This window comes from Taudactylus pleione, unplaced genomic scaffold (genome assembly GCF_031769625.1).
Source record: "Taudactylus pleione unplaced genomic scaffold, aTauple2 ptg000251l, whole genome shotgun sequence".
In the NCBI taxonomy this organism is placed as follows: domain Eukaryota; kingdom Metazoa; phylum Chordata; class Amphibia; order Anura; family Myobatrachidae; genus Taudactylus; species Taudactylus pleione.
This window is the reverse complement of record NW_028284653.1, coordinates 9,865,580-9,892,895: the sequence shown is the minus strand read 5'-3', so window position 1 is coordinate 9,892,895 and position 27,316 is coordinate 9,865,580. Positions and strand designations below refer to the sequence as shown.

General features: G+C 40.1%; 1 protein-coding gene across 1 annotated transcript in view; it reads right to left on the bottom strand.

Annotated features, from left to right (window-relative positions):
• RELN (reelin) overlaps window positions 1-27,316 on the bottom strand; it is a 640,798-nt gene that overhangs the window by 185,056 nt on the left and 428,426 nt on the right. The window contains exons 20-24 of the mRNA XM_088480241.1: window positions 25,694-25,930; window positions 17,468-17,660; window positions 7,689-7,801; window positions 4,022-4,159; window positions 3,414-3,600 (exon numbers count right to left, since the gene is read on the bottom strand). Of these exons, the coding sequence (XP_088336367.1) occupies window positions 3,414-3,600; window positions 4,022-4,159; window positions 7,689-7,801; window positions 17,468-17,660; window positions 25,694-25,930 (868 nt within the window). The remainder of the gene's footprint in view (window positions 1-3,413; window positions 3,601-4,021; window positions 4,160-7,688; window positions 7,802-17,467; window positions 17,661-25,693; window positions 25,931-27,316) is intronic.

Here is a 27,316-nt window from a genome sequence, read left to right as displayed (position 1 = left end):
TGCAACATGTCAGCATCCTCAGAATGTTGACAATTTCATAATGTTGACATCTCAAATCCTGACACTCTCAGAATGTCAACATTAGGGTGTTGGACGGGAGGGTTAGAGTTTTGCACTAGGGGAAGGATAAGGTTAGGTACTATGGGGGGGATTAGGGGTAAGGTTTAGGGTTAGGGGGTGAATACTCATAGGAATGACGCTCATCAGATGTCTGCACTGGAACTGCTCCACAAGTGAACTCTGGGACCCGGAAGACGCCACTAAAAGTCACCGCTGCTGTTGCGAACAGGGATGGTTTGTCGACATTCTATCATTGCAGCAGCGTCCACATGATGAATATCGACATGGTCAAAGTCAACATTTTGACCATGTCAACATTATGAATGTCGGCCATGTATACCACACCCATTAAGAACTACAGCCTCAAGTATTAATGACTTCCTAGCCCTAGGACCATTGACATATACAGAATGGTAAGCTTAACATAAAATGCTTAAGGAACATTCCAAATATATTTTAAACAGGATCATCCGCCTTTCCCATTGGTTCATCTCTGTAGGCAATGTCTGTTTTTTTAATACTTGAAAAGGGAACATTGCTGACAGTGCTGTTGGCTATTTATAAAAAGACAATAATCTAGCATGGATGATAATATCAGCTTAAATGGCACACAAAGACATCTGTGTCCCACTGCTTGTGCACCTTTCCAGGTGTAATGTAAGGAATTTATGCAAGTCACATCGAAGCTTGAAGAGCCCTTTAGGGGAAAGTCCCAAGAATTCTGCCACTGAGTGTTTGGTTTGTACAGCTGGGAATTATTTTTTGGCAGAGTACAATACATTTTATTGGCCTTATATGAAAGATGCTCAAAGGATTTATTATGTATGAGGTTTGAAGATCAGACAGATCTATCTCTTAGAAGTGACGTCTTTGTGGTCTGTAAAGGTTCTCTTCTGCACTGTGTAAAAAAGACCTTTATGTTCTACCATTGCTGGCATAATGTTTGTAAAAATACTATAATAGTACAATTATAGTTAATATATTCTAACTACAAAAAGAAACACAAAGAAAGCATTATGTTCATGTCCCATGGGGATACTGACTCGCCAAAAGTGCATGTGTAAACATATTTCAAGTATTCTTTTTATCACTTGATATTATATGTGCTTGTAGAGGTCACTAAAACCCAAGTTTAGGTGACATAGTTTGAAACATATAAAAAAATAAAATAAAACAAGAAAACAGGTGTATTGGTATATGTGGGTCTGATGGAGCACTAACTATGCAAGTATATGCGCCTATGAAGACTTGTGTGATTTTGCCATGTAACCCTGCCTGCGTCTTAAAGGCAGGGCAGGAGTGGGTAAGGCTTTCTATTATACAACAGTGAAATTGTGAACACAGTTGGAAACGGCAACCAGACGCATAGCATAGGAAATCATATACATGTGGTCAGGGACAGGTGCAAATGCCAATGGCGATTCCCAGTACTAATAAACTGCTTGTGATTAGCTAATTGTGAAAGCAAACTTGATCCTGATATGTGCTTTATTTATTGTCCAGGCATATATGCTTTTGTGTGCATATTTTAGCACATTTTACACAGGATAGAGAGGTTTTTCTGCTATATTAAAGAGTTTAATTGATGCCAAATAGCGAAAATAGCGAATATGAAAAATGTAAACAAATGGTTGTAAGTGTATGTAATGCAAGCCAAGCGCAAACCGCGTGCATATTCTGCTGATTTGGAGCCGTGCATTTCTTGAAATAAGTCTGACTCCGCATATGTGCAGGTTTTTTCTTTTCTAAATTATTCCAATTCTGCATCATGAGATGTTCATAACATATAATATGTGTGTAGGACATATGTGTGCTTGGGATAAAACCCAATCACCATAGGTTAAGAATATACAGAATAAGCACAAAGTGAATACAGAATAAATGTTGTATATCAATCGGCTATATTCCTAGAAATAGTGTACCACATGTGTAGTGGTTTTATCTCTATGAGCAGGCAGTACTAGTGACGTCATTATGTCAGTGTTCTGTGGTAACATTTATATATCAGAATAAATTACATTTTTGAGCTCTATGCCTTGTATAAAATACCACAATTTGCCACATTCATACAACTCTTCTGAAACTTTATGTCCTTATTTCTATTACTTTGCAATACATATTACATATATAATTATTTATGTACCTAGAATAAAGTAACCAATTTAGTATATATATACTTTCCATTTGGGTTATTTGAATTTTCATTATTATTAATATTTTTTTTTTGGTGCTACATAATTAATCTTTTTATTCTGAAAAGGCAATTGGTTTATTTTATTAAAAACTGAAGAAATTTTGGATATGGAAAAAGTAAAGATGTGTTCTCATTGACCTAGCATTTTTAGACCAAATAGGGCGTGAGATGTAGTGTGCCATGGACACTTTGAAAAACATGCCATGGTGGGCTGCCACATACTGAGATACAGTACAGTGTAATACAAGTTATCGGCATATAGTGTATTTCGGAAATTGTACTGTGCCTGCGTTAAACATCTACCCAGTTGACAGATCAGAATTGATCATGACAGTATACTGTACGTACTGTGAAATACAGGAAGAAAAGCTAGTATCGTTAAACAATTGATGGCTAGTCCATCCCATCTGTACCATTTATATACTGTACTTGTTGTGTGCGCTTTGCATGTGTTTCGTTACACCTGACCCTCTATATAAATCTCAGCCTATAAAGCGCAGCCTGTCAGCTATTGCGACCAATTCATAATACTGATGCATTTTGTGCATTAATGTAATAATAACATACAGTATGTGTACATTTGACTATGGAGTGTACGTTGTTTTGTGTCCCTTACAGATATTCATTGCAACAAACATACACTAAGTTATGTGTACTTATTCCACTACCAGCTGTGCACCTTACTCCTATTGTACTTACACATCCACGGTATGTATTGTGTCTATGACAGATTATTACTGTGACAAACTAATACTGACATGCACTTATTCTGCTATAAACTGCTATACAAGTCCAAATCACACATATGTGCACCTACGAGCATAGACGTGCTGACAGATGTCTGGGCATATGTAGGGCCAATTTGCCTATTTTATGCTATGTAAACTAACATAAATACAACTCTGTATGCAACAATACTTACAGCTGTATATCAGCAGAGAAAATATTTTCTATAGTAATACATCTTACCTTTTAAATATTTTGGGAGCTTAGTTTTAAATGATTATCAGAGTTTGTATATTCTAAATGAACTATGTGCCAATTTCTCAAATGTATAATGATATTACAGTAATTAGGTAAAGTACATAAATTATAGTATACTAAAAAGCTGTAGTCACTTTTTGTTTGCTTTTCTTGTAGGAAAAAAAACATACTGTACCTTGGAAAAATATAGAGATGACCCCGATGAAATGATACCACAGCCTTGTTCCGGTTTTACAATTTCTCCTCCAATCACCTCCTGCCAGTCTGTTTCCCAGCCGTTCAGTCCTTCAAAGTCAGACATTACAGTGGATGGAAGTGAATTTCCAGGGAGACACTGAGAACCCTGGTATCCAGAATCACACCTGCAGGTTCACAATAAAATAAGTCTACTATGTGGTTTTACTCCAGGTAATTGGGAACTTGTAACATTTTATCTGGTATTTAGACACAGACAAGTTTAACAAAACAGTTTAAAAACAGGTTACCTATTGTATTACACAATTACTTTAATATTTTAGTGAAATAACTCACAAACTAAATATAAACAAATGGAATTTATTTAAAAAGTGAGTTTATAGTTGGAAGGGTTGGAAAAAAAACGAGACATCAGTGGCCCATGCACGGACCCAGACACTGGCAGATGGCAGCAAATGGCCAACCAGATTTTTCCTGGCATTACCAAGTACTTGGAGTCTACAGTATAAGCATAAAATGATCACATTAGTCATCCAAAATGCTATATGTATGGACAGCTTAACAGTAACATTTGGCAGCCATGATTACCTGCATATTCCATGGTCACACCAGCCATGTCCACTACACATATTAAGGCATTGCTGTCCAATGTAAATATTGTCCAAAGCCCATTCATCTTCTGATGTGTAATAACGCTGGCTCCAGCGGAAACGAGTTGCACTAGACCTTAAACATAAGAAAGACACAATATTATACCGTTCTACTAGAAGTAAAAGGCATTATATAACAAATATTTTCATTTTTTCTCTTAATTGTAATTACTAGTTTGCATGTACTATTCAACTATAATGCATTGCAGTATGTAAATATTGGTTTGCTATATATGCAATTTTTCTTTATACAAATTAGAAGCAGCAGCACAGAAATATCCTGGCCTCTATCATAATATAGAAGTGCTCAACTTTCCAGTAGGGGATGACTTCGTTGTAAATTCGGAAGGTGACAGATGTTATACATCATTCCTAGTTGTTCCCGTAACGTTCATATGAGAGCGAATTCATTTACATTGCAACCATTAGAGACCATTAGAGATCAGTTCTGTAACATGTAATCTCTCTAAGAAAATGTCTGATTTTTTTTAGAATGTAAGAGTCACAATTTAACCATTTCTACTGTATACAAAACGAAAGGTGTATGCATTAATATGATATGTTTGATAATGCAAAATGTATCTTACCTAGCAACTGTTCTGCTGTTATTGTCCACAGTCTCTCTTTTAGGTGCAAATACTCCCTATTGTCCCATAGTGGGTTTAGTTATTTTCGGTTATTACTGGAGTTATACAGTAAATGATTTGTTGTGTATATGACTAAACAGTGGGAATCTATATATTTTATTTTTTCTCTTCTCTTTTTCATATTGGACTGGATAACATTTGTATACAGTTATGTTTTGAATGTATTTGAATGATCAGTCTATGTTGTGCGTGATTTTTATACTGCATTCTGATGTAATGTTTTCGATTATTTTGAATTTTGTTTTGACAAAAATAATAAACATATATTGCAAAAAAATACAAAAAAAACAGTGAGAATCTATGTTGAAACACAGGTGGATCATCTTTTTATTCTAATACTATAAAAATGTTGAGGACCATCAAGGGTTACGGTCAGTTCAATCATCCAAAAAAAAAAAGTGCAATAAAATGACACTTTATGGGAGGGAGAATGAGTACCTGGAACCACCCAAAGGAAAACAAAAAGAAATAATAACTGGGAAGTCAGATGTACAACAGCATTGGTCTGGTGTAAGTGCTGATACCAATGATGACGGTAATGGCTGGGGACGGAAAAACAGTCACTGTAGTGGTCTGACTCAGAATCAGGCCTTATATGTCTGCTATGATAATGTTTAGAGAATAACTTTGCAGCTTTTGTTAAATAAAATGTGAAGATAGTGCCAGCCCCAAGAACATCCTGCACTTGCCCATGCTGATCATAGAGTCAGCTTAGCTTGTTTGTACTCAAATGAAAATGGTACCCAAACACTGTTATCTGTCTGGGGCTGATTCTGAGTTGGGAGCAAAGAAATAAAAGCAATTAACTTTGTATCTGCAACAAACCATGTTGCACTGCGAGGGGTGTAAATACAATTTATTTATTTTGCATGCAGGGTATATACTGGGTGCTTTTGCACATAGGGCCTGATCCAGCTTCATATGGAATTGCAAAGCTGCTTGCAATTCTGTCTATGCATATATGGTGATGCAGCAGAAGGCATCACGCCTCCTGCTGCATTACGTATCTGAGCTGCGTTGTCCAACGCAGCATTGCATACTTTGCGGGACATCGGCAGGCTAAGGTGTCTCATAGGGTCACACAGCCAGCCGCTGCAGATGAGGGGAAGAAACCAGGAAATCTCCGTCAGTCGACGGAGATCCTGGCATCTTCCCTACCCCCAACGGCGGCGGCACGCCCCCTCCCCGCCCACAAACGGCAGTAGGGTATCAATCAATGACATTCTGCTGCCAGTCTTCATACGGGATCGCAGAACCGTACTGCACATGCGCAGAACAGGTCATGCACCTGCGCAGATTCCTGATCATCTGGAATTTGTGTCCAGCAGTGCACGCTAAGGCCTATAGCCCACAAATGTTGGATAGTTTTATTTTTACACTAGAATTTCGATTTTAGTTTGGACACACCCTCTCATATATAAATCTCTCTGCACATTTGACATCTGTCCCACCTGCAGTGCAGATTGGTTTTACCTAGGTACACAGATACTTGCTCTTTTTTGCTTTGATTTTTGCTCCCAGCCAGCCCTATAGGTGGAAATGTAAGAGCCTGTGAGATGCAGGCATTGGCGCTTTAAAACCACCATTTAAATGATTGCCACTTTAAAACTTCAGGCTGACTTGCTGGAATTGTGCCGATGCCTGTGTCACGCAGGCTATTACATTTCACTGAGAGCATGTTACACGCTAACCTATGACATGGACTAGAATGTTGTATTGTTCAGCCCTGAACACAAAAACATGGATTCAGTGTAGTTCTCATTTAGGTAAATCTTAAACATAATTTTAGAGACACACCTATAAATGTTCGATAAAGTCCGTGGCTGAACTACCTCTCAGCTACCAGTACACACTTCACTTTTACCTGGGTAGTGTTTGCACCTTGATTTTTCATTTTGCTTTTAAGTGAGCCAACTTATAGTTTTCAAGAGCACCTGGAGTGTTATATGCAGACTGAATCTTTCTCGCATTAAATAGTTAAATATAGTTTTGTGACTATATAGTGTATATTAAACAAGGAACAATTGACAAATTGCCTGGTAACTTTAGCTTCTATACATTTCTAAATGGTGTTCAATGTAATTCCATGTTCAAACAAGAGGCTTCCATCATTTCTGGGGTCGCAATGATAAAAAGAAAAACATATCTTTGGAAAATATCTTTATTACAGATGTTGTATTGTTAGAAGAAGGAATTACAGTATAATTTCTGTTTTTATGAACTGCTCTATAGTGGAATTAATTGTCCTGATCTCTATGAAGCATGTAATTTAGCTATCCAGCAGAGGATTCCATTAAGTTGGGGTAAGGTAGAAGAATTGATGGGAAGCGGAGGACAATTATTGAGTAGTAATCTAAGAAAATTAATTTAGGTTGGTGGTTTGTAAGGAAGACACCAGAGCAATTTATTGATGGAGCGCGGTAGGCAAGAAAATTAATTGGAGGGTCACAAAAAGCTGTGAATAAAAGTTCTTATGAATGAGGTTGTGGTAAGTTAAACAGAAGTGTCGTGATCTGACTGTAGAGTGGAATACTTAAGTGTAAAGCAAGGCAGAGCCGTAACTGGACTTTTTGATCCCCTTTGCCAGAAAGAGCATTGGCGCCCCCCCTATTTTTTAAATAACAATTAAACAACCCAAAAAAAGGGCCATGGCCTCATGGAGAAAGGCCAGGGAAGATATAGGGGAGGCCAGGAGATGCTGGGGATAAAATAAGAGGAATCTACAAGTGAGAATGATAATAAACAGAAAATGGACAAGTCCAAAGAGTGCCCACTGCCCTGCGGTGCCCTGTGCCATACCACTGGTCCCACTACCCTAGTTACGGCCCTGAAGAAAGGTAAATTGTAAGGATATTGAGACAAAATGAATTGGGTCAGGAAGGCTAAAGTGAAGAAAGTAGGAAGGGACACAAAATATACAACTTGATTTTGTAGTAATGTCTCTGGTCGCTGTCTTACCAGGTCTTCTGTGGTAGTGGTAATGTGATCCTTCGCCAGTGAGTAAACTCACTTGAATGATAGATACTTGCCGAGGTGAATTCCTGGCAGCTAGGCATACTTGGTAGACATTCCTAACAAACACAATGATTTAAGTGTACATTAATTAAGATGCTTTCTTAAAGAACATGACAACAATATATTATTAAGTAATATACATAACTAAGCAAAAGAAATCTTGAGAATAAGGAGGCTAAGAATGTAAATGTTACTGAGAGATGTCTCTTACCCTAAAGAGGGCCTGAAAAGTTCAGAAAAACTTTTGAAAACCGTCATGTTTGACTAGTCAAATATAAGACATCCTTTCACTGATTCAGTTAAATCCAAAGATAAGTAGGATAGTATTCTATTTTTCAAACATGTTAATTAATTACATTTAATGTTCAGTAGGGATGTATGTACACAGTTAATAGATGTGCTAGTGGCACCACATCCATCCATCCATCAGCTCCTTACTTACTATTCTGCCCATTATTTATCAATAATTATTATCATTTGTACCATTGTCAGGACGTTGTAATCTGAGAACTGGCAATGACCAGTTAGTTTGCAGAAAAAAAGATGGATATTGGTTTTCCATAAACATATAAACATATTTACTTACACATTCACACTAAGGGATCTATGTATTAAATGCATCACTCCCAAAAATCATGCATACACCACTATTTCAACATGATTTCTGTATCACTGCTATTTACCAAAAACTGACCGCATTTACTTCAGTCCCAATTTATTTTAAATAAAATCTGCGGTGTTCTCCAATTTAACAAGCTCCGAAAAGCAAGATTTTGTGAGTGTGACCCTCCTAATAGCTAACATCATTGTAGCTTACAGGCTACTTGCTAAACGTTTTCACCAGGATAGGGATCTTCAGAACTGTCCCTGACAGTGTATTCTTACCCGTGCGTGTAAGAATACGCTACTACTCCTGCTGCAATAAAATAAGATTTCTTAACTTTTCTAATAATAAAAAAACCCTTCAAAACCTGAAATCCTTAATGAACGTTCATGTTTCAATCATATCCCTGTTTTTTCCTACTCTAATTGTGCCTGTGAACTTGAAGGACCACTAAAATCCCCCAAATAAACCATGCAAGTACACTATTCAGTGTTAACTTTCCACAGCAGCTCCGGTAACAGCTGAAGTTTCTCCCCATTAAGGGGCTGATCTGCAAGTGCTGCCAAACTGGTTTCCAGTGGATTCCTGGGATTTGTCGCAGAGGCTGACTTCTGCTTGCAGTTTATAATCTCAGCTCTCACCTGATCGAATCGCCACCTATGTGTCCTGATAGATACAAAGCTGATTCTACGGGCATTACAGTGATTGTGAATCACTGTCCTACCCCCAGTGTATGAATCAACAATCACAATGTGCATTTCTGTCCAACAAATCTGACATGCTATTAGTCATACTCACTAAAGATGGTGTTACAGTAGCTGCCAGGCCCAAGATACAGAATGCTTTGCATTCTGGAGCTTAATCAATCTGACAGCTTTGTAGCCCTCATAGAAAATGGGGACTGTGGCTGCTGTCAGAAATGGAGGGTTTGCGGCAGATATGGAGATATCTGCTGCTGTTTCTCCATGGTACATTGGGAGGAATACTTAATATTTGCATGACCCCCTTCTCCCCCCCCCCAAACAGTGGTTTTCTGGGGATATCCTGCAATTATTATTTGATAAGTAGGCCCCTTAGTAAGAGGAAAAAATCCCACTTAACACAGCTACCTGGTGGAGTGCATGGTGGACACAGGGCATGCGCTATCATTATGCAGCTTTAGGCAGTTGCCTAGGGCACTGCTGAGCCACCTAATAAACATTTAAGCATGTCTCTCAACGAGGACGTTCTTATTTTACATGGCACTGGTGGCAGTTGCAGACTACGCTATAACCAACCCCACTGTGACCCCGGGTCACTGACCCGTCACCCATCACACTGCCATCCCAGGTCTCAGTGCTGGTCTCATCTCTATCAACAACAGCAGCATGACTGATGTCTGGTGTGATGTATGCAACCAGCACGGTGCCCGCTCCCAGCTCTCACCTCCTGTTATCTATCTCCCCCTCTCTTCTCCCCCTCTCTCTCCTCCCCTTCCTTTGGAAAAAAACAGACAAGGAGTGAGCTGGGCTGATATTGTGACGTCTTACTGTGATAAGTGCAAAAAACCCCACAGGTCTAAATCCATCTCTCAGTTTATAGGCATTTTCCGCAGTACGGTCTGTTAATACAGTACTTCTAGGAAAATATTATATTTCTTTTTTTTTTTTTTATATATATTTCTTTATTGAAGCATATTAATTGTGTACAACCTTATAAAGATTACACAAACACAATTAATATTAACATTAATAACAACATATTTGTAGCATATACATAAAAGAAATAGCATCTAAGAACTGATATAATAATCAATGAATCAGTAAATATTTTCATCAATATATCACTACAGTGAAATATATAAAACAGTATAAATGTAAATCTTATATTTCTATCAATCCCACAACTGGTGCCTTGGTTCTACCATGGGACAGGCCCCTTTCTGCAATGCAATTTTTCCCCCATATGACTCTTTTTGGTAGCACCAACACAATCAATATGGGCCTTAGGTTGTGAGTCCTGCTTTAGGTTAAGGTGGTCACGGTAAGCTGGCCTGTCCTAATTCCTTGCCTATGAGTGTCTTACACAGTGATGTTGACTTGTGGAAGATGACACTAAAAGCAAAATCTCTTCCAACCAAGGACACCAGAGATAGTGCATTACCTGGGTTGACAGAGCTCTCCATAATCTGTCAAGAAAAACAACTTGGGCTGGGCACCTAGAAACTTTTCACCTGCACTCGGTGGACATATTTAGTGTAAACACCAGTTATTTTATGATTATTATTCAGCTCATCAATACTCTTTGTTATAATTTATATGTCAAATATTGGCTCTACTTTCCCTTTAGCTAGATATTAACCAGGTTGTTAACACATATAGAGTGCATGTTTTAAAACAAGCATTTTACATTTGTGTCTTTATTTGACACAGTACATTAAATAGAGAAATATATAATAAATACAAGCTGTACATTGAAGAAACAGCTGCATAGTTGCACAGAGTGTAATTTGGGTGCATTATATCTGAATGCATAGGGCGCTTTGTTACATACACTCAACAGACAGGTAGCAGTTTTTTTTTTTTTTTTTACGGAAATACAATTTAAATTTGACTTTTAATCTGGTGAATGTTATTCATATCTATGGTAAATAATTCTAAAAAACCACACCTGCATCTTTTATTACCTATTTTGCAAGGAAAAGCTCTGATGTTTGTTATATAGCCTGTCTATGAGGACACCAAACAATTCAGCACAGTTTCTTTCTGATCATGTCAAATCATATGCATCATTTCTTACCACTAGGATTCACAAGGGACTGTACTCCAAGGGCAGAGCTTGCCACAAAGAGAATAAACACAGCTCTTAGCTCTTAATGCTGCCATCCAAATATTTTCAATAATTATATGTCGCTTAATGAGTGTGAACCATTATTAAGATGTAAGCAACATCAAAACCGCTCTTGCTGAAATTTTTTGTTTGCTGATCAAATTGCTCCCAAAAAGTAATTTAGGTTCATTATTATCCTTTTATCGAGAAAACACCTGGTGGTGTGGCAATAGTAATTAAGTGGCAGGCTTTCTGCTCAGCACTCAGTCATCAGGACCAATTTGAGATAACACTGCACAATGGGAACAAACATACTGTATTCCTTTCCTCTGTCAGGAGACCCTACCACTAAAAAGCTTCACTGCAACTGTATTTACAAGATAATCAGAGGTCTACCAGTAAGTTCACTGAATGAATCATACAATAACATGATACACACATTTGCATATCAGATATGTTTGAACGGATTACAACTTTTGATGTACAGAGGTAAACTCAACACTAAATGCAAATTTGGGGTATTTGTAAGAAGTCTGAACACTGCTTCATCCTATATTTTATATCAAATAGTCCCTTGATGAAGCCCTTGGCCATGATTGATGTACTTTCTACAAGGGACATGGCTAATAAATGTAAAATTCTGTCTATAAGTTTGCACTATTTGTATAGCTGCCATTACAGAGCTTATATACAATGTTACAGACTATCTTATCTCATTTCCAGGGACGGTCTAAGGTTTCAAATGTATGTTTATGAAAATTGTTGTAAATTAACCAACTACCCTAAATGCAGGACTTTGTATCTACTCTTATCCCCTGGGATAATCACTGAAGTCGAGCAAAATGGAAAATAAATAAATAACAAACATACTAAATGTTGCCAAGTTACATGACAGTAAAATCATGTTAAACATATGCACAGATGTCCATGCAAGTAATTATCACTGCTGCTTTCATATACAGTACAGTAGTTGCTCAGTTGTACGGTAAATATAAATGGTGAACTGTGTGAAGGTGTAAGTGCCAGGAAGAAAACTAGCTATAGAGCCAGGAAGAATTAAGCCCATTGTAGCTGAGGCTGTGTCTATTGTCATGTAAGGCTTATTTTACTATGTTTTAAAACCTTTACAATCCTAAACTATTACCTTTATAACAGGAGAATAGAATACATAGCACCTTCTATAGATTATTATCAGGCAAATTGGGATATAACCATAATTTGTAACATACTTACATTCTATATTATAGATCACACACAATTGTGTGATAAAAACAGCAATGTAATAGCATATGATCAGTTGATATACCAATGCAAACATAATCTATTTTACTGAAAACAGAAGTTGGAAAAGTGCACACCTGTGGAAAATAATATAGGAAAGCAAATTTGAGATCTTAAACAACTTCTGTACCACACATGCGCAGGGTCGGACTAGCTGGTATTTCCCCAGTGGTCCCACTGCTTCAAAGCCCCACCCCTTTCTGTGAGGGATGCGATCAGGTTTGGTGTCCAGGGGCAGTGGCGGATCTAGACTTTACTGTTAGGGGGGCTGTTTAAGAATTAACACTGGCTCATCCTCTCTCTACTTACAGTTCTGCCCCTCCCAAAGGCTCCTCCCAGCCCAACATATGCACCCTGACCAGACCCCCTGAACAATAATATTCCCCACAGAGCAAGCTGGGACCCCCCAGACCCACATTTGCACCAGACACCCCTGGACCCCCCCCAATAATAATTTGAAGTATAAAGGCTTCCCCCCAGCCCCATATGTGTACACCCCTTCCTCCCCCAACCCCCCTGATATGCTCCACAAAGACTACCAGCACTCTTCAGAAAAGAGAAGACTCGACCACAGTGTCTGTCAGCCAGCCCAACCCACACAGCCCAGGTTTCCTCATCATCCGATCTGGAGGACTTCATACTGCTAAGCTGACGCTGGGTTAGGTGGGCTGGGCCACAGGTGCAGGCACTAGAGAATTATTCTGGCTCCGTCTGCCACTTAACCCACCCCCACTTTTCTGAAGCCTAAGGGCCTGATTCAGACCCACTCGCGAGCGGCTGTCCGCTCGCAAGTGGGTCGATGTTATGGACTGAGCATGCGCACGACGGAGGGAGCTCCGTCATGCGCATGCGCCAGACGCGACGAGCGAAGGATAGTCCTTCGCTCGTTGTGTCCTATCAAAGGGGGCGTGCTGTCAATGTTGATTGACAGCACGCCCCCTTTGGTGGGCGTGCCTCCCTGACGGGGGCGTTCCCACGGGAACGCCTCCCGTCAGAAGCCGGCCCACTGACATCACTAGTGATGTCAGTGGGAGTGATTTTGGCTCTGATAGAGCCAAAATCACTCCGGAGCTTGCGGTTGAAAACCTCAACCGCAGGCTCCGGCTCGCAATTTCGATGGTCGCGATGGTCTCGACCATCGCGGCCATCACAAAGCACGCTCGTATAGCCTGTGGGTGGTGACCCACAGCTATACGAGCGTCCGGGAGGACGCTCCATGAAAATGGAGCCCGGACCTCATTCAGAGCCTGCGCTCTGCTCAGAGCGTACGGCTCTGAATGAGGGCCTAAGTTCTTTCCTAGCGCCTGTGGAGTGAGGCACTATGTGTCCAGCTCCTTTGTTAGCTTTATTTTTTTGATTTGCCTTTTGGTCAACAGCCTCTGCTCCTATTTACAGGGCACAGGCAGTGAGAGCAAGTCCCAGTAGTTAGATGTTAGGAAACCCGCTCTGCCCCAGCTTTCACATGCGGCTGTCTGTGAACTTTGCGCACAGATCACCCGTTCTCTCATGGAAGGATCTGGTGCGTTAGAAAGAAACCTCAGATAAGCCAGCCACTGCCTACCTGCAAGTAGTGCTGACCTTGCGTATGCGCAAAGGAGGACAGGGGAGCCAGCTGAGCCACGGAAGAGATTAACTGAGCCGTGTGCCCGCGTTCCTGCCAGCCAGGACTAGAGAAGTCAGAGAGTCTAAGCCGGCTGACAGAACACTAGTCGTGACTGGTGTAAACAACCATTCAGGACTTTTGGGAATCAGGGCTGTGTTCGGGGGGCGATCGCCCTTATCACCCCCCTGGATCCGCCGGTGTCCAGGGGTGGCTCAGTGTCAGAACGACAGTCACAGGCCCTCATTCAGAGCCGTACGCTCTGAGCAGAGCGCACGCTCTGAATGAGGGCCGGGCTCCATTTTCATGGAGCGTCCTCCTGGACGCTCGTATAGCTGTGGGTCACCACCCACAGGCTATACGAGCGTGCATTGTGATGGTCGCGATGGTCGAGACCATCGCGACCATCGAATTTGCGAGCCGGAGCCTGCGGTTGATGTTTTCAACCGCAAGCTCCGGAGTGATTTTGGCTCTATCAGAGCCAAAATCACTCCCACTGATGTCAGTGGGCCGGCTTGTGACAGGAGGCGTTCCTGTGGGAACGCCCCCGTCAGGGAGGCACGCCCCCGGCACGCCCACCAAAGGGGGCGTGCTGTCAATCAACATTGACAGCACGCCCCCTTTGATCGGACACAACGAGCGAAAGACTTTCCTTCGCTCGTCGCGTCTGGCGCATGCGCACGACGGAGCTCCCTCCGTCGTGCGCATGCTCAGTCCATAACATCGACCCACTTGCGAGCGGACAGCCGCTCGCGAGTGGGTCTGAATCAGGCCCACAGTCTGTAAGAAGCTCTGCTGCGAGCCCTGTACAGTGGCATTGAGCAGTGTGATGTGTTTGGTTTTGCAGGGCTGCATGATCATGATGGCTCCCCTGACACTGTCAGACTTAGGGGTCTATTTACTAAGCAGTGTTAGGAGACAGAGTGAAAAGTGATAAGGTGCCAGCCAATCAGCTCCCAACTGTCATTTTTCAAACACAGCCTGTGAGATGGCAGTTGGGATCTGATTGGCTGGCACCTTATCACTTTCTTATCACTTTTCACTTTCTCCTAACACTGCTTAGTAAATAGACCCCTGAGTGTAGTGTAGTGCATGCTCAGTTCTGGGGGGACCTAGGAGACGTACCTATGAGGTATGTGTTATATTTGTGTAGTCCAGGCTTTACTTTGAAAAATATTTATTACAGATAAATACATATACGGAGAATTTACAATGGGAACCATCTTCACTGTTGTATACAGTTTTACACTTGATATGTGGCTTATAATTCCTTATTGCGGCAATAAGAAATTATGTATCGCTGGCATGTATTATAAAACTTATTCAGGGACAGGAGCTCCAAGTGTATGTTTATGAAAATATTTCTAAATTAACCAACTACACTAAATGCAGGACCTTGTATCTACTCTTATCCCCTGGGATAATCACTGAAGTGGAGCAAAATAGAAAATAAATAAATAACAAACATACTAAATATAGCCAAGTTACATGACAGTAAAAGCATGTTAAACAAATGCACAGATGTCCATGCTTGGTATTTGAACACAGCTACTGTGTTAAAATATGCTAATGGCGTCTGTAGGTAGAAGACACCTCAATCCAGCATCAAAGATCAGAGTGCTCCGCCTGAAGACGCAGAATTAACTCAACATCACAACCATCAGTCGCAATGTTTGTAGCATCAGCAATCTAATTAAGCCGAAGCTGACTGGCCGCCTCCTGATGCTTGCATGTCCAGGAAATCTGCGTCCTCCGATGCAGACCCTGGCCTTGGCACTCCCAGAAAACAGAACACAGTCTGGCGATACCTTCTCCCCGCCCCTTTACAGACACAGCATATCAAATATGCTGCGGTTTTGGGGCACTGCATGCTAACACACAGGACTCGTTCTGCTCATGCGCAGACCCACAAAAATCAGAGATGTAAATAAACCATTTACATACATCTCTGATTCAGGCCCACACACGGGCTTATTTATAATGGGTGCAGGGTGTGTGGTGCACACGGGCCCCTGGGTCCAGGGGGGGGCCCACATTGCACACTCTGCACCCATATTTTAATACATACCCCTCTGAAGTCCCACGGCCATTTTCCTGGTGTTTCGCATATGCGCAGTAAGGAAATCGCCGGAAAATGGTGCCCACACCATTTTCCCTGTGACCTGCGCATGCGCAGTAGACTCTGGGCACAAACTAGTGCCCAGAGTGTACTGCTGCTGTCAGTGTATGGCAGGTCGTCGTTGAGAAAGGATGGGGCCCCGGACGGGGAATGCACACGGGCCCCCTCCTTTCTTAATACGCCTCTGGGCCCACAGTTATTTGCTCTTGTTTGCTTTATTCCCAAGTCAGAATCATCCCCCAGGGGGAGATTACTAAGACTTAGAGAGAGGTAAAATGGACAGAGATAGAGTACTAAGCAATCAGCTCCTGTCATTTTTCAAACACAGCCTGTAAAGTGACAGTTGGGAGCTGATTGGTTGGTACTTTTTCTCTCTCCACTTTATCACTCACCATAGCTTAATACATCTCCCCCAAAGACCTTTATCTCCATCCTCTTTATCTCTCTCCATGGCTTAGTATATAGACCCGTGTTTGGAAAATGACAGGAGCTGATTGGTTGGTACTTTATATTTGTCCAAGGCTTAGTACATAGACCCCTTTATGTCTGACCATTTTATCTTTCTCCAAAGCTTAGTATATCTACCCCTGAGTCCCTAAACTAAGGAGATAGTTTTATTTTTCTCTGGCTGATTTTATGACTGAAGGAACCCCTAACCTAAAAAGATCAGGAGCACTCTGATCTGATCATATGTGTCGATGACCTTATTGAAAGCGAAACTATGTAAGGGGTAGGGGTTAAGGTTGGATGGGGAAAAGGGAATGGGGGTTTGCAAGGGTGGGGGTTATGAGGTCTGGACCAGGGTGGGTTCCGAGCACTGAACAGAGGCCCTGTGTGTTTAATTTGTACTGTACCCCACAATTTCTGCTGGCAGCTCTGGGGCCCAGACAGTCTGTCAGTCTAACTTCAAAGCCAGACCGGGCATCTGCCGACACCTCAGGCTGCCACTTCCCAGTGGCGCATACCTTGTCCGTAGTTAAACCATATATGGTATCAGCTAAAACATTTGAATCTACTTTTTCATATTTTTACCCCATTTGCTTTATTTTTCCTCTCCCCCTCCCCTTTTTTTCCCCTTTTTTAATTTATTTATTTTTTTATTTTATTTCATTCAATTTACATTATTCAGTTTAACTACATTTTGCATGCTCTATTTGTAATATTTACTTAATTATTGGCAGCACAATGTAATATAATTGAATACTTTTATATATTGAGAGTGAGCTAATTCATTTTCTTTTTCTGTAACATTTCAGGTTGGATTTAAATTGTACTTTTCTGAGCCGTAGTTCTATTTTCTTAGGCCTTACCTCTTGCACTAAGTGCCATGTGAGACCATGGTTAGTTGAGTACTCCAACTTCACTTGATTGTCCATATGCGGCGTGAACCTCTCACCACATCCCATCACTAAATTGAATTGTATCATATAAGATGCTCCAATCTGCATAGACTGGGTCTCCACATAACGTGTGCTGGAGGCTTGCTTTGAATCTCCTGTGAAACTGTTAATAATAATAACAATTATAATAATAAAAAACAAACACCAATGAGAAAACCCCCCCATAATTTTATCATACACCATTTAAAAGGACATTGATTTATTTGCCTTAAAAAGTGTCCCTAATGATGCCATTCATAGTTTGATCATTTATTACATTAATTCAGTGTTACACAAGGAGAACACTATAAAAGTATGACTGTCTGTTTATATGTCCACACCAAAATGGTGCTGCCATTGACGATGATCATTGCATCACAAAATTCATTTGTCAAAATATTTTATTTTAGCAGTTTAAATATGTTCTCAAAGTATGTAGGTAGAAAAGCAATATACAGCCAATAATAGTGGTTGCTGGACACTATTCTCAAAACATCAAACATAAAAGGATTGACATAATGATGTACAACCCGATGTGTTTAAAAGATTGAGTTCCAAAATCTTTCATTGTTGCAAAAGAAGTACAGATGACTAGTTTAAAGTCTAAAGGTGCGTACACACTGGGCGATATTTTGGCCGACGGAATGATAATGATATCGTTAAGTCGTCCAAAATATCATACAGTTTTGGCCCCAAAACGATCAACGATAACGACCATGCGCGTTTCCGCAGGTCGTTCGTCTTTATCGTTCATCTGGCAAACATGCAGGCCAACCTGACGATATTGTCAGGTTGCTGCATGTTGGGGAATGGGGGAGAGAGCCCGTCGCTGAACGTTATCGTTAATGATATTGTTCAGTGGGTGTGCTCAATGTCATGAACGACATTGAGCACACCCTGCCAGGGATACACTAGACGATATCGCTCAGGGAGCATATCGTCTAGTGTGTACGCACCTTGGGGTACATTTATTAAAGTGCAGGTTTTTAGAAGTGGAATAGTTGCTCATAGCAATCAATCAGATTCTAGCTATTATCTTCTAGAAGTTACTAGATAAATGATAAGTAGAATCTGATTAGTTGCTATGGGCAACATCTCCACTTCTGAAAAACGGTACCTTATTAAATATACCCCTGATAGAGGAATAGTGCAGCCTGTGTTATGATTAGATATTCATTTAACTCAACCCTATATCATCCTTATCAAGAGATAAATTTGGGCGCATATTAATTTAATATTAATATATATATATATATATATATATATATACATACATACATACATAAAGTGTAGCTCACTTACATCAAAGAGCATAACAGCCAGTGTGATGCCAAACAGCAAGAACCGGGGGTTTCTATCGATACCTCTGGAAATATCAATGTCCTTCCGGTCTCCCGTTAGCGCAGCACGATGCTTTGCAAATGCCGGACCAAGTCTCGGGTACTGGTAAAATAAGCAGCTTACGTCACTATGTCCACGTCCTCTAGGCCACGCCTGGGCCCTCTAGGCCAGTACCCGAGACTTGGTCCGGGAGGACATTGATATTTCCGGAGGTATCGATAGAAACCCTCGGTCCCTGCTGTTCGGCATCACGCTGGCTATTATGCTCTATGATGTAAGTGAGCTACACTTTTTAGTAAAAGTTTCTGTACGATTATACTCACAAGTATGCCCTTGTCTCTCTCTTTTATATATATATATATATATATATATATATATATATGATAAATCGTAATCCCCCTTACAAAATGTGCTGCTCCTGCAAGATTATATTCTGTAATATTCAAAAAGGTAGCCAAGGAGTGCACTGAATATAAATCTCAAATAAAAAAATAAGCAAATCACATTTCTTAAAAAACAAAAACAAAAACAAACCACAACTCAGCCACATACATGTTAAAAAAACAACTATATATAAATTGACTGGGCTCCAGAATGTCTGATAATATTGAATTCACTTACTCCTGCCACTGCAGTTGGTGAGAACACTGAGAGTTAACATTGACCAATTAATAGATATATACCGACTGTTTGAGGACCAGTACATCTGGGAAGGTCCTTATGAGGTGAGTGCTCTATGGCAGATATATGAATGATCTTTTCCTTTTTTTGAGATGGAGAGTCTACGTCTATATCTTTCTTTTTATCTCATCTCAATTCTAACTCTTTCTGTATATGGTTCACCAGCACTTTTCACTCTTCTCACATTACTTAAGTTATTAGTTATGTTTATATAGATTTTTTTACTGTGTATATTGTAACATCTAAAATATAATTTAATAATATTACGTTAATATCTATAGATCATGTTTGGTCTAGAATGTATGACCTTCTGAATACTGCTAAGGTGTATTAACTCACTAGGCCACCAGACCTTCTTGAGAGCCAGAATGCCCTCAGAGTGCAGTTATCTGTTTGGTTATATGTACTTATCACTGCAAAAGCATTGGAATCATCAATATATTGTGGCTGTAAACAATGTTTACAGCCACAATATATTGATGATTCCAATGCTGGCAACAAGTGTGGACATTGATTAACATAATTAAGAAGTTCCTATTAGTTTGCCGGCAATATAAATAAGAATTTCATGAATTGTCTATTAAGTTTTTCACATTGAAGAAACTGCCACACTATACAGTGGAGAAACGCGTCAGTAATTCTTCTTATTTGACCAGTTACTTCTGATTTGAAATTACCTCCTGTTGCCCATTATAGGTCTGGACTGAAAATCTTTGAAACGGGAGTCTCCAGGATAAGTAGCTTCTCCTGACAGCCACCGTGGTCCTGGTGAATGGGCTGAGCATAATCTTCAGGCAACCATGATAGCTATAGACTGTGACTACTAAAGCGCATCTGAACTGGGAGTGAGCACTGTCACTTACAAGCATGCTCCCCTTAGTTATGCTGCTGAGATCTTAACGAACTGACCATTTAAACACTTAAGCAGTGTTAACAGCTGCAGCTGGAGATTACCACAGCATAGCAGAACAGATCACAGGTTCACAATGGTCTGCCTTGTTAATATTGAACATTGTGTCCTATATCTGGGCATTTTCCATTAATAAACTCACATTCATAATAGACTGGTATTTGTTCCGTGGGCAACATTGATTTTGTCAGCTAAGTGGTTGTTTGGAGAGTAGCGGTCCCTGTTATAAAGTTTTATCTGCAATTTATCAATCTGAAAAGTGCCAGAGCTGTCCATCGATAATACCAGGATTCCTCTAGGACTAACATACTGTAGTGCACATCTTTGAGCCTTGGATGAGATCAATGTGCATCAGATTTATATTATAATATCTTTATTCATCGGTGATTAAAAGGAGGTATACATTTATTAGGTAAATATTAGGTAAATATTTAATAATTGTGCAATATTAACTCTCAATATTCTCACCAACTGCAGTGGCAGCAGTAAGTGAATTCAATATTATCAGACATCATGGAGCCTATTTACTATTTTACTAATATTGTGTTTTACAGTGACTGTGTTATCTTATTTTTTAATAAATGTAATTTTGGTTATTTTCTTACTGGAGATTTATATTCACTGCACTCCATGGCTGTCTCTACTATTTAGAGAAACCCATAATTCTATTAATTTAACTCACAAGTGTTGATCTGCTGACAATTTTTTTTTCACATCACAAGGTATGAAATGACATACATACAGAACAGCTGTGGGATGATGTGATCTACATTAACTAACATATAATAAATTAGAACATTAGGGGAGGGAATTTAATTCTCAGTGATCTGCCAATGCAATGTTCTGTTGTGCACATTCCCGAGAATTCAGGTACCTCAACACTACTCATTTTCCTATGCACCTCTATGGGGTGCAACAGAACATTGGTACTTTTGGTGAGGGGCTCCTGCAAGCTGCAGTATGCCATACTTACCTACACTCCCGGAATATCATGGATACTCCTGAGTTTTGGGGAACTCTCCTGGACTCCTGAGACAGTAGGTCAGCCTCCTGCATGCTGCTCACTTTTGGAGTAAAAGAGGGTGGCCCACTGGCTTGATGACGCGATCTGCATTAAATTGCATTACCATGACCCAACAAACATGCTGTATAATGCCCAAATTGTGTCATTGTGCAGTGGGGCGCAGGGCCACCATGACATGATTGCGGTGTCATGCCCCCTCACACGTCCCTTCTACTTGCCCCCTCCGGGACTCTCCCAGACGAGGACTCTCCTGCTTTATGTCCGCCAGTCTTGCAGCAGTGATCCCCATATTTTTCTATGATCACTGGGACATGCTCCAATCGGAGCCCGTGTCCCCGCAACTTTTATCAATACATTCAAGTGAATAAATAATCTTTAATGCCGAGCTTTTTGGCAATAAGGATTCTGAATATTTGGGGTTTGTCACAATTATCAGAAAAAATGCCTCTAAGGATTATAGCCCTAATAGATAAAAAAAACGGTAAAGGTACCACTATTAATGAAGCACATGGTGCCCTGTATGACTGAAACTCAATCCCATTTTCAGCATTCAAACATATTTCTTGCCTTTTCAAACTAGGCAAATTCAGGTTTATTCTAAATGGACATATTTAAGGGGGTTGCTGTCTATTGTCTATAAATGAATTTAAACCTTAGTGAATCATTATAAAACCTCTATGTATTTTTCAAACAAGTGCCAACTTACACTATGGAACTAATGTCAGTCTCAAGAACAATTAATTAATAATTATCCCAGATGTACAGAAAATAATGCACTTAAAGATGACATGAGGCACAGTGATTTATAGACTAGCAGTGTTAGTTATTTTAATGAAAAAGCAATTGGCATGGTTCCCTAGTGAGGATATTTTTCAGGCACATAAATCTATATCTAACTAAAAGCCAGGGGTAAAGAAACAAGACGCAAATGGACATGCAGCTGGGGAGAGTATGTAAGAATAAAGCTACCAGCAAACTGCTGAAGACCTAGAGTGACCTTGAAACAATCCCGAGAGAAGAGCAAGGTCAAAAATGGATATGATTTCCACCTTTCAAATATGCTGAGGAAAGGTGAACACAATGTAATGTTCTTGGAGAGAATCATATACATATATATTACTGCTGATGTGGTTTTACGTGTGTTTGAGAATCTCTGGGGAGAAGCAAAGCTCTTTTTAGGATTGGAACATACAAAGACATACAGTGGAGTAAGATAATGAAATAAAGCAGAATAAAATGAAGGGGTTTGTGATTTTGATTCTTTGATTAAGGAAATGCAAGCAGTGTGAGGCGAGCCATGTTGATTCACTTTAACGAGCTGTGAGAACTTCCCGTGTCCTTGTTAAAGTGGATAATGCTGCTTCCATATCCTCATTATCACTGCTAGAGCACATTCTCTACAGCATGCACAGCCGACCCCCTTCAGATAGAAAGATGATCACAAAGTGGAATCAGATTGCCGTAATGTGCTGGGCGATAAAACTGCTCTGCTGCTGCTCTAGATGCCCATGGGGATATGACTATTATTTTGGCTTCCTAAGGTGTGCTGCAGTAGTTCTGATTATACTTCCTACAAGTCAAGATGCATGACAATTAAACATGTGAATGGTCTTGAATGTTTATTATGCACAGACAAAAGTTTATAATCAATTAATGCATAATTCATAAAAAGAACAAAAAGTTTGGAACACGCATCTTTTTTTTATTTAGAAATGTCCTATTCTCTAGCTCACATTCCCCTATCGTTACTTCTTCTGTGGTCATAAGTCACTAACTACCTATTGTAAGACTCTCGATGGGAGTTATGAGCCCAATTAACCACTTGTCTACCACATGAAAAACACTCAATATCCTTTGGGATCCATGACAAGACAAACCAATCAGTGCTTGGAACGACAGCTTCATAAAAACGCTTTCGCTGGGAGTAATTTGTTTTTCTCTTCTAAGACTGGTGATAATATACGTAAGTGGAGATGGACAGGCAAGTGTCAGTAAGTATTGGGCAATGCTTTGAATATTGTGAGAATGAGATTTTGTGTTTGATTTCAGATTTGGCCTGAATGTAAGTGCTCATGTTCCTAATAAAACACATTGAAGAATAGATACTTCACTGCTTGTTACCAGAGAGATGCAGGGGTCTATTTATCAAGCGGTGAAAAGTGTGGAGAAGTGAACCAGTGGAGAAGTTGCCCATAGCAACCAATCAGCTTTCAAGTAGCATTTATCAAGTACAGTCTATAAAATCATAGGTAGGATCTGATTGGTTGCTATGGGCAACTTCTACACTGGTCTACATCTCTCACACTTTTCACTGCTTCATAAATAGACCCTGCTGTCACTATATTGATATTCAAAATGTCATCATGGACATGTCAAATGTCAACATTCTGCAGGGAGCAGAGGTTTAGGGTTAGTCTGCAGGACCGGATGGTTAGAGTTAAGCTACAGGACCGAAAGGTTAGGGTTAGGCTGGGGGGCTGGAAGGTTAAAGTTAGGCTAAAGGACTGGAGGCTTAATGTTAGTCTGCAGGACTGGAGGGTTAGGGTTAGTCTGCAAGACCAGAGGATTAGGGTCAGGCACGAGGGGGAGGGTTTGGATAAGTTTGTGTGAGGCGAGGGTTAGACACTTTGGTTGAGGGTTAGGGGCATTACTCATGCTGGAACAACTCCATCACAGCCGGAAGTCATCCTGATGTCACTGCACAGCCCGGAACACACCGGTGGAGTTGTTGGACCCGCCCAACAAGTCACCACTGGATCACCAGAAACATTTTGCCGACATTCTAATCATGTTGACATGTCATAACTGTCGACCTGCTGCTATCATTACCTATCTATCTATCTATCTATCTATCTATCTATCTATCTATCTATCTATCTATCTATCTATCTCAAATTTTGCACTGGTGATATATAACTGTATGTATTTTGTAAAAGAGGGGAAATGGACACTTTAGTAGGACACAGTACTGTAGGAATCAGATATTATGGCTGGCACTATAGTAATATAACTGGCATTGATAGAAATATTGTTGAGGAGTTTGACTGCAAGTGTGTGCCACCATTTAATGAGATGTCTATGTAAACAATATGACCTGGCTATGGTCACAGTATGATAGATATATGAATTGGGATTGTAGCATCATTGCTTAGCTACAGTTACAAATTAGTCACGTGATCTCTTCAATTATTTTGCTTTCTCTAACAAATTGTTCGTATGTGTGGAAACTCAGAACATTTATTGCAGAATTTAATGTGGCGTCTGTAAAGCCAAGATAGTACAAGGCCTATAGCAGTTCCTCCAGAGATGGGAGGCGAGTCACTGGGTATGTGTACAGGGTAAAAAAATGTATATGGGAAAACACATGGAAATAGATACTGATGATAAACCAATATGGCCAAATGCAGTGTGTGTGTAATAGAAGAGCTTGTTTTGAGGTATGCTGCTTCTGTCTTGCCTAACATGGCAATGCAATATCATAGTTGGGGAGTATGCACTTGCATCCACAGGCTGTGCTAGTAGCTGATGATGTTTTCCAAACAGACCTGTAACACATGCCAAACATGCCCGAAAAGTCACCACTCACAAACTAAGTGATATACCGTATAGACATGATGGCCAAAATACCTGGCAACTGGGTCTGTGTTGCATGTTCATAAAAGAGCCAAAAGCATGGTGGGATGTTACTTGCTTTATTAACTCAGGAACCATACCTATGATATCCCTCATATATACTGTACAGTACAAGTATTTCCATTCTTTTAACAATTGCAATGGTTTCTGAGGGAAACAGCTGTCTACACACTGGGCAAATGGCTCTGAATAGCTTTCTGTGCTTATACTGTTAAACTGGTATATAGTTGGCTGTAAAGTTATATAAGAGTCTCCATCCTGCACTTTAACATATTTAGGGGGGTATTTATCAAAGCTGGGAGAGAAATAAAATTGTAAAAAATAAATTACCAACCAATCATCTCCTAACTATAATTTTTTAAACACAGCCTGAAAAATGTAAATTGGAAGCTGATTGGTTAGTACTTTATCTCTCACAATTTCATCTCTCTCCCAGCATTTATAAATCCCCCCCTTAGAGAAGAAAATATACCTGGTGGGCAATAAAGACATCAGATAAAAAGGGAACTCTGGATAACATCAACAAGCTATGACAAAGTCATTACAGTAACTGAAATAAAATTCTTACCATAGAGTCCAGTCATGTCCACAATATGGCTGTACATTTCCCAAGTAAAAGCCAAGAGATTGAGTGACATCAACTAGATTTGTGAAGTCCAGGCTGATGCTGTTGAAGAGTACAGATGTCATGATAATCTCATCAATGGCCCACACATCTTCTCCCTGTCCAGAATGGTATGGCTGCCACCACCGAAACTGAATTCCAAACTGCTTGGCTTCCTCAGGTAGTGCCACTGATACTATTCTGAAACACAAAACAATCTATTAAGACAATATTAAACCACTCCACACTAACCACAAATATTGAAACGTATTCCCAATATTGTCACAGAATATTCCTTGTCAATGGCTGATAAGCACATCTCAGTTTTATAGGAGAACTCTGAGAAGAAATAAAAATATTAAGGTGAAGAGAAAGCAAATCATGTAACTTTACACATGTTCTCTGCAAGCAGACATACTAGCACCATCATTTTAAACTTGGTAGTCTTATAACTACATCATATTATATAGTCAATTCATAACAATATTGTCAGACAAATACAATGGGAAAAAAACCTATAGTGTTCCTATTAGTGGCATAACTAGTAATTTGTGGGCCTCATAGTAACATTTGTAAGGGCCTCATGTAGCTGCCCAATGGCAAAAAACATGGAATAGACAAATAAGTCCCCCCTCAGCTGCACCCGCTGCCTGCACCCTTGGTTTCTATACAGTTTTTACTTCCTGATCCTGAACGGAAAAGCAATTATGTATAACAAAGTTGTCTGGGAACAGAACTTATCTTGTCAACCCCTGCTTGCTGAGTCTGAATAGATGACATATTGATTACTACTGGCTGTATACTGTTACACCTGTATTACTATACTGAAAGGTTAAAAATAGGCATACTTATAAAACTGTCCTTTTTTGCTAAAGAAATGTAACTTTGGCCAAATGATTAGGATTGCTCCTGCAGCGCTGTTACTTATTGCTGGTATTCTATACATCCCCTATGGCTAGTATGTCTAATTTGAGACAGCATTGTCTTTTTGTTTATTTGATGAGATGCTAACTTAAACACAGTTTAAATAAAGGCTTTTTAAATACATGCCACCAGAGCCTTCAAACATCTGACCCTTAGAAAGCTACAATTTAATTCATGAACTACTATATAAAGTTATATAATTGTGTATTCTCTAAAAATGTAACAATCCCATATCATTTAAAAAATAAATGACAAGGACACACATTGGGCCTGATACAGAATAGGATGCTGCTGCGTTCGCTCTTGCGTCTGCTGCTGGAGTCATGGCTGCGATAATATGCAAATGTTAGTTTCAGCCTACCCCTGCTGTAGTAGCCTGCGCCTGAATGAGCAAGCCCTGAATGAAACGCCCACTTTCAGTGTCTCTGCCTGCTATAACACCGCTGGTGATTCTTGACACACCATCATTGGGGCACCGTAGCGTGTACCATCGATACTTGGACCAGATATATGGCAGGTGCAGTTTCTCCATCTGAGGATGGCCTCTGGCTGCAGCTGTGTGTCTGACACGTCCACGACTCTATCATAACACGCCCATGAGACAGGCTCTTTATTGCATTCATTTCGGGCCACCTCACAGTCACCACCCAGGGACCAACCATT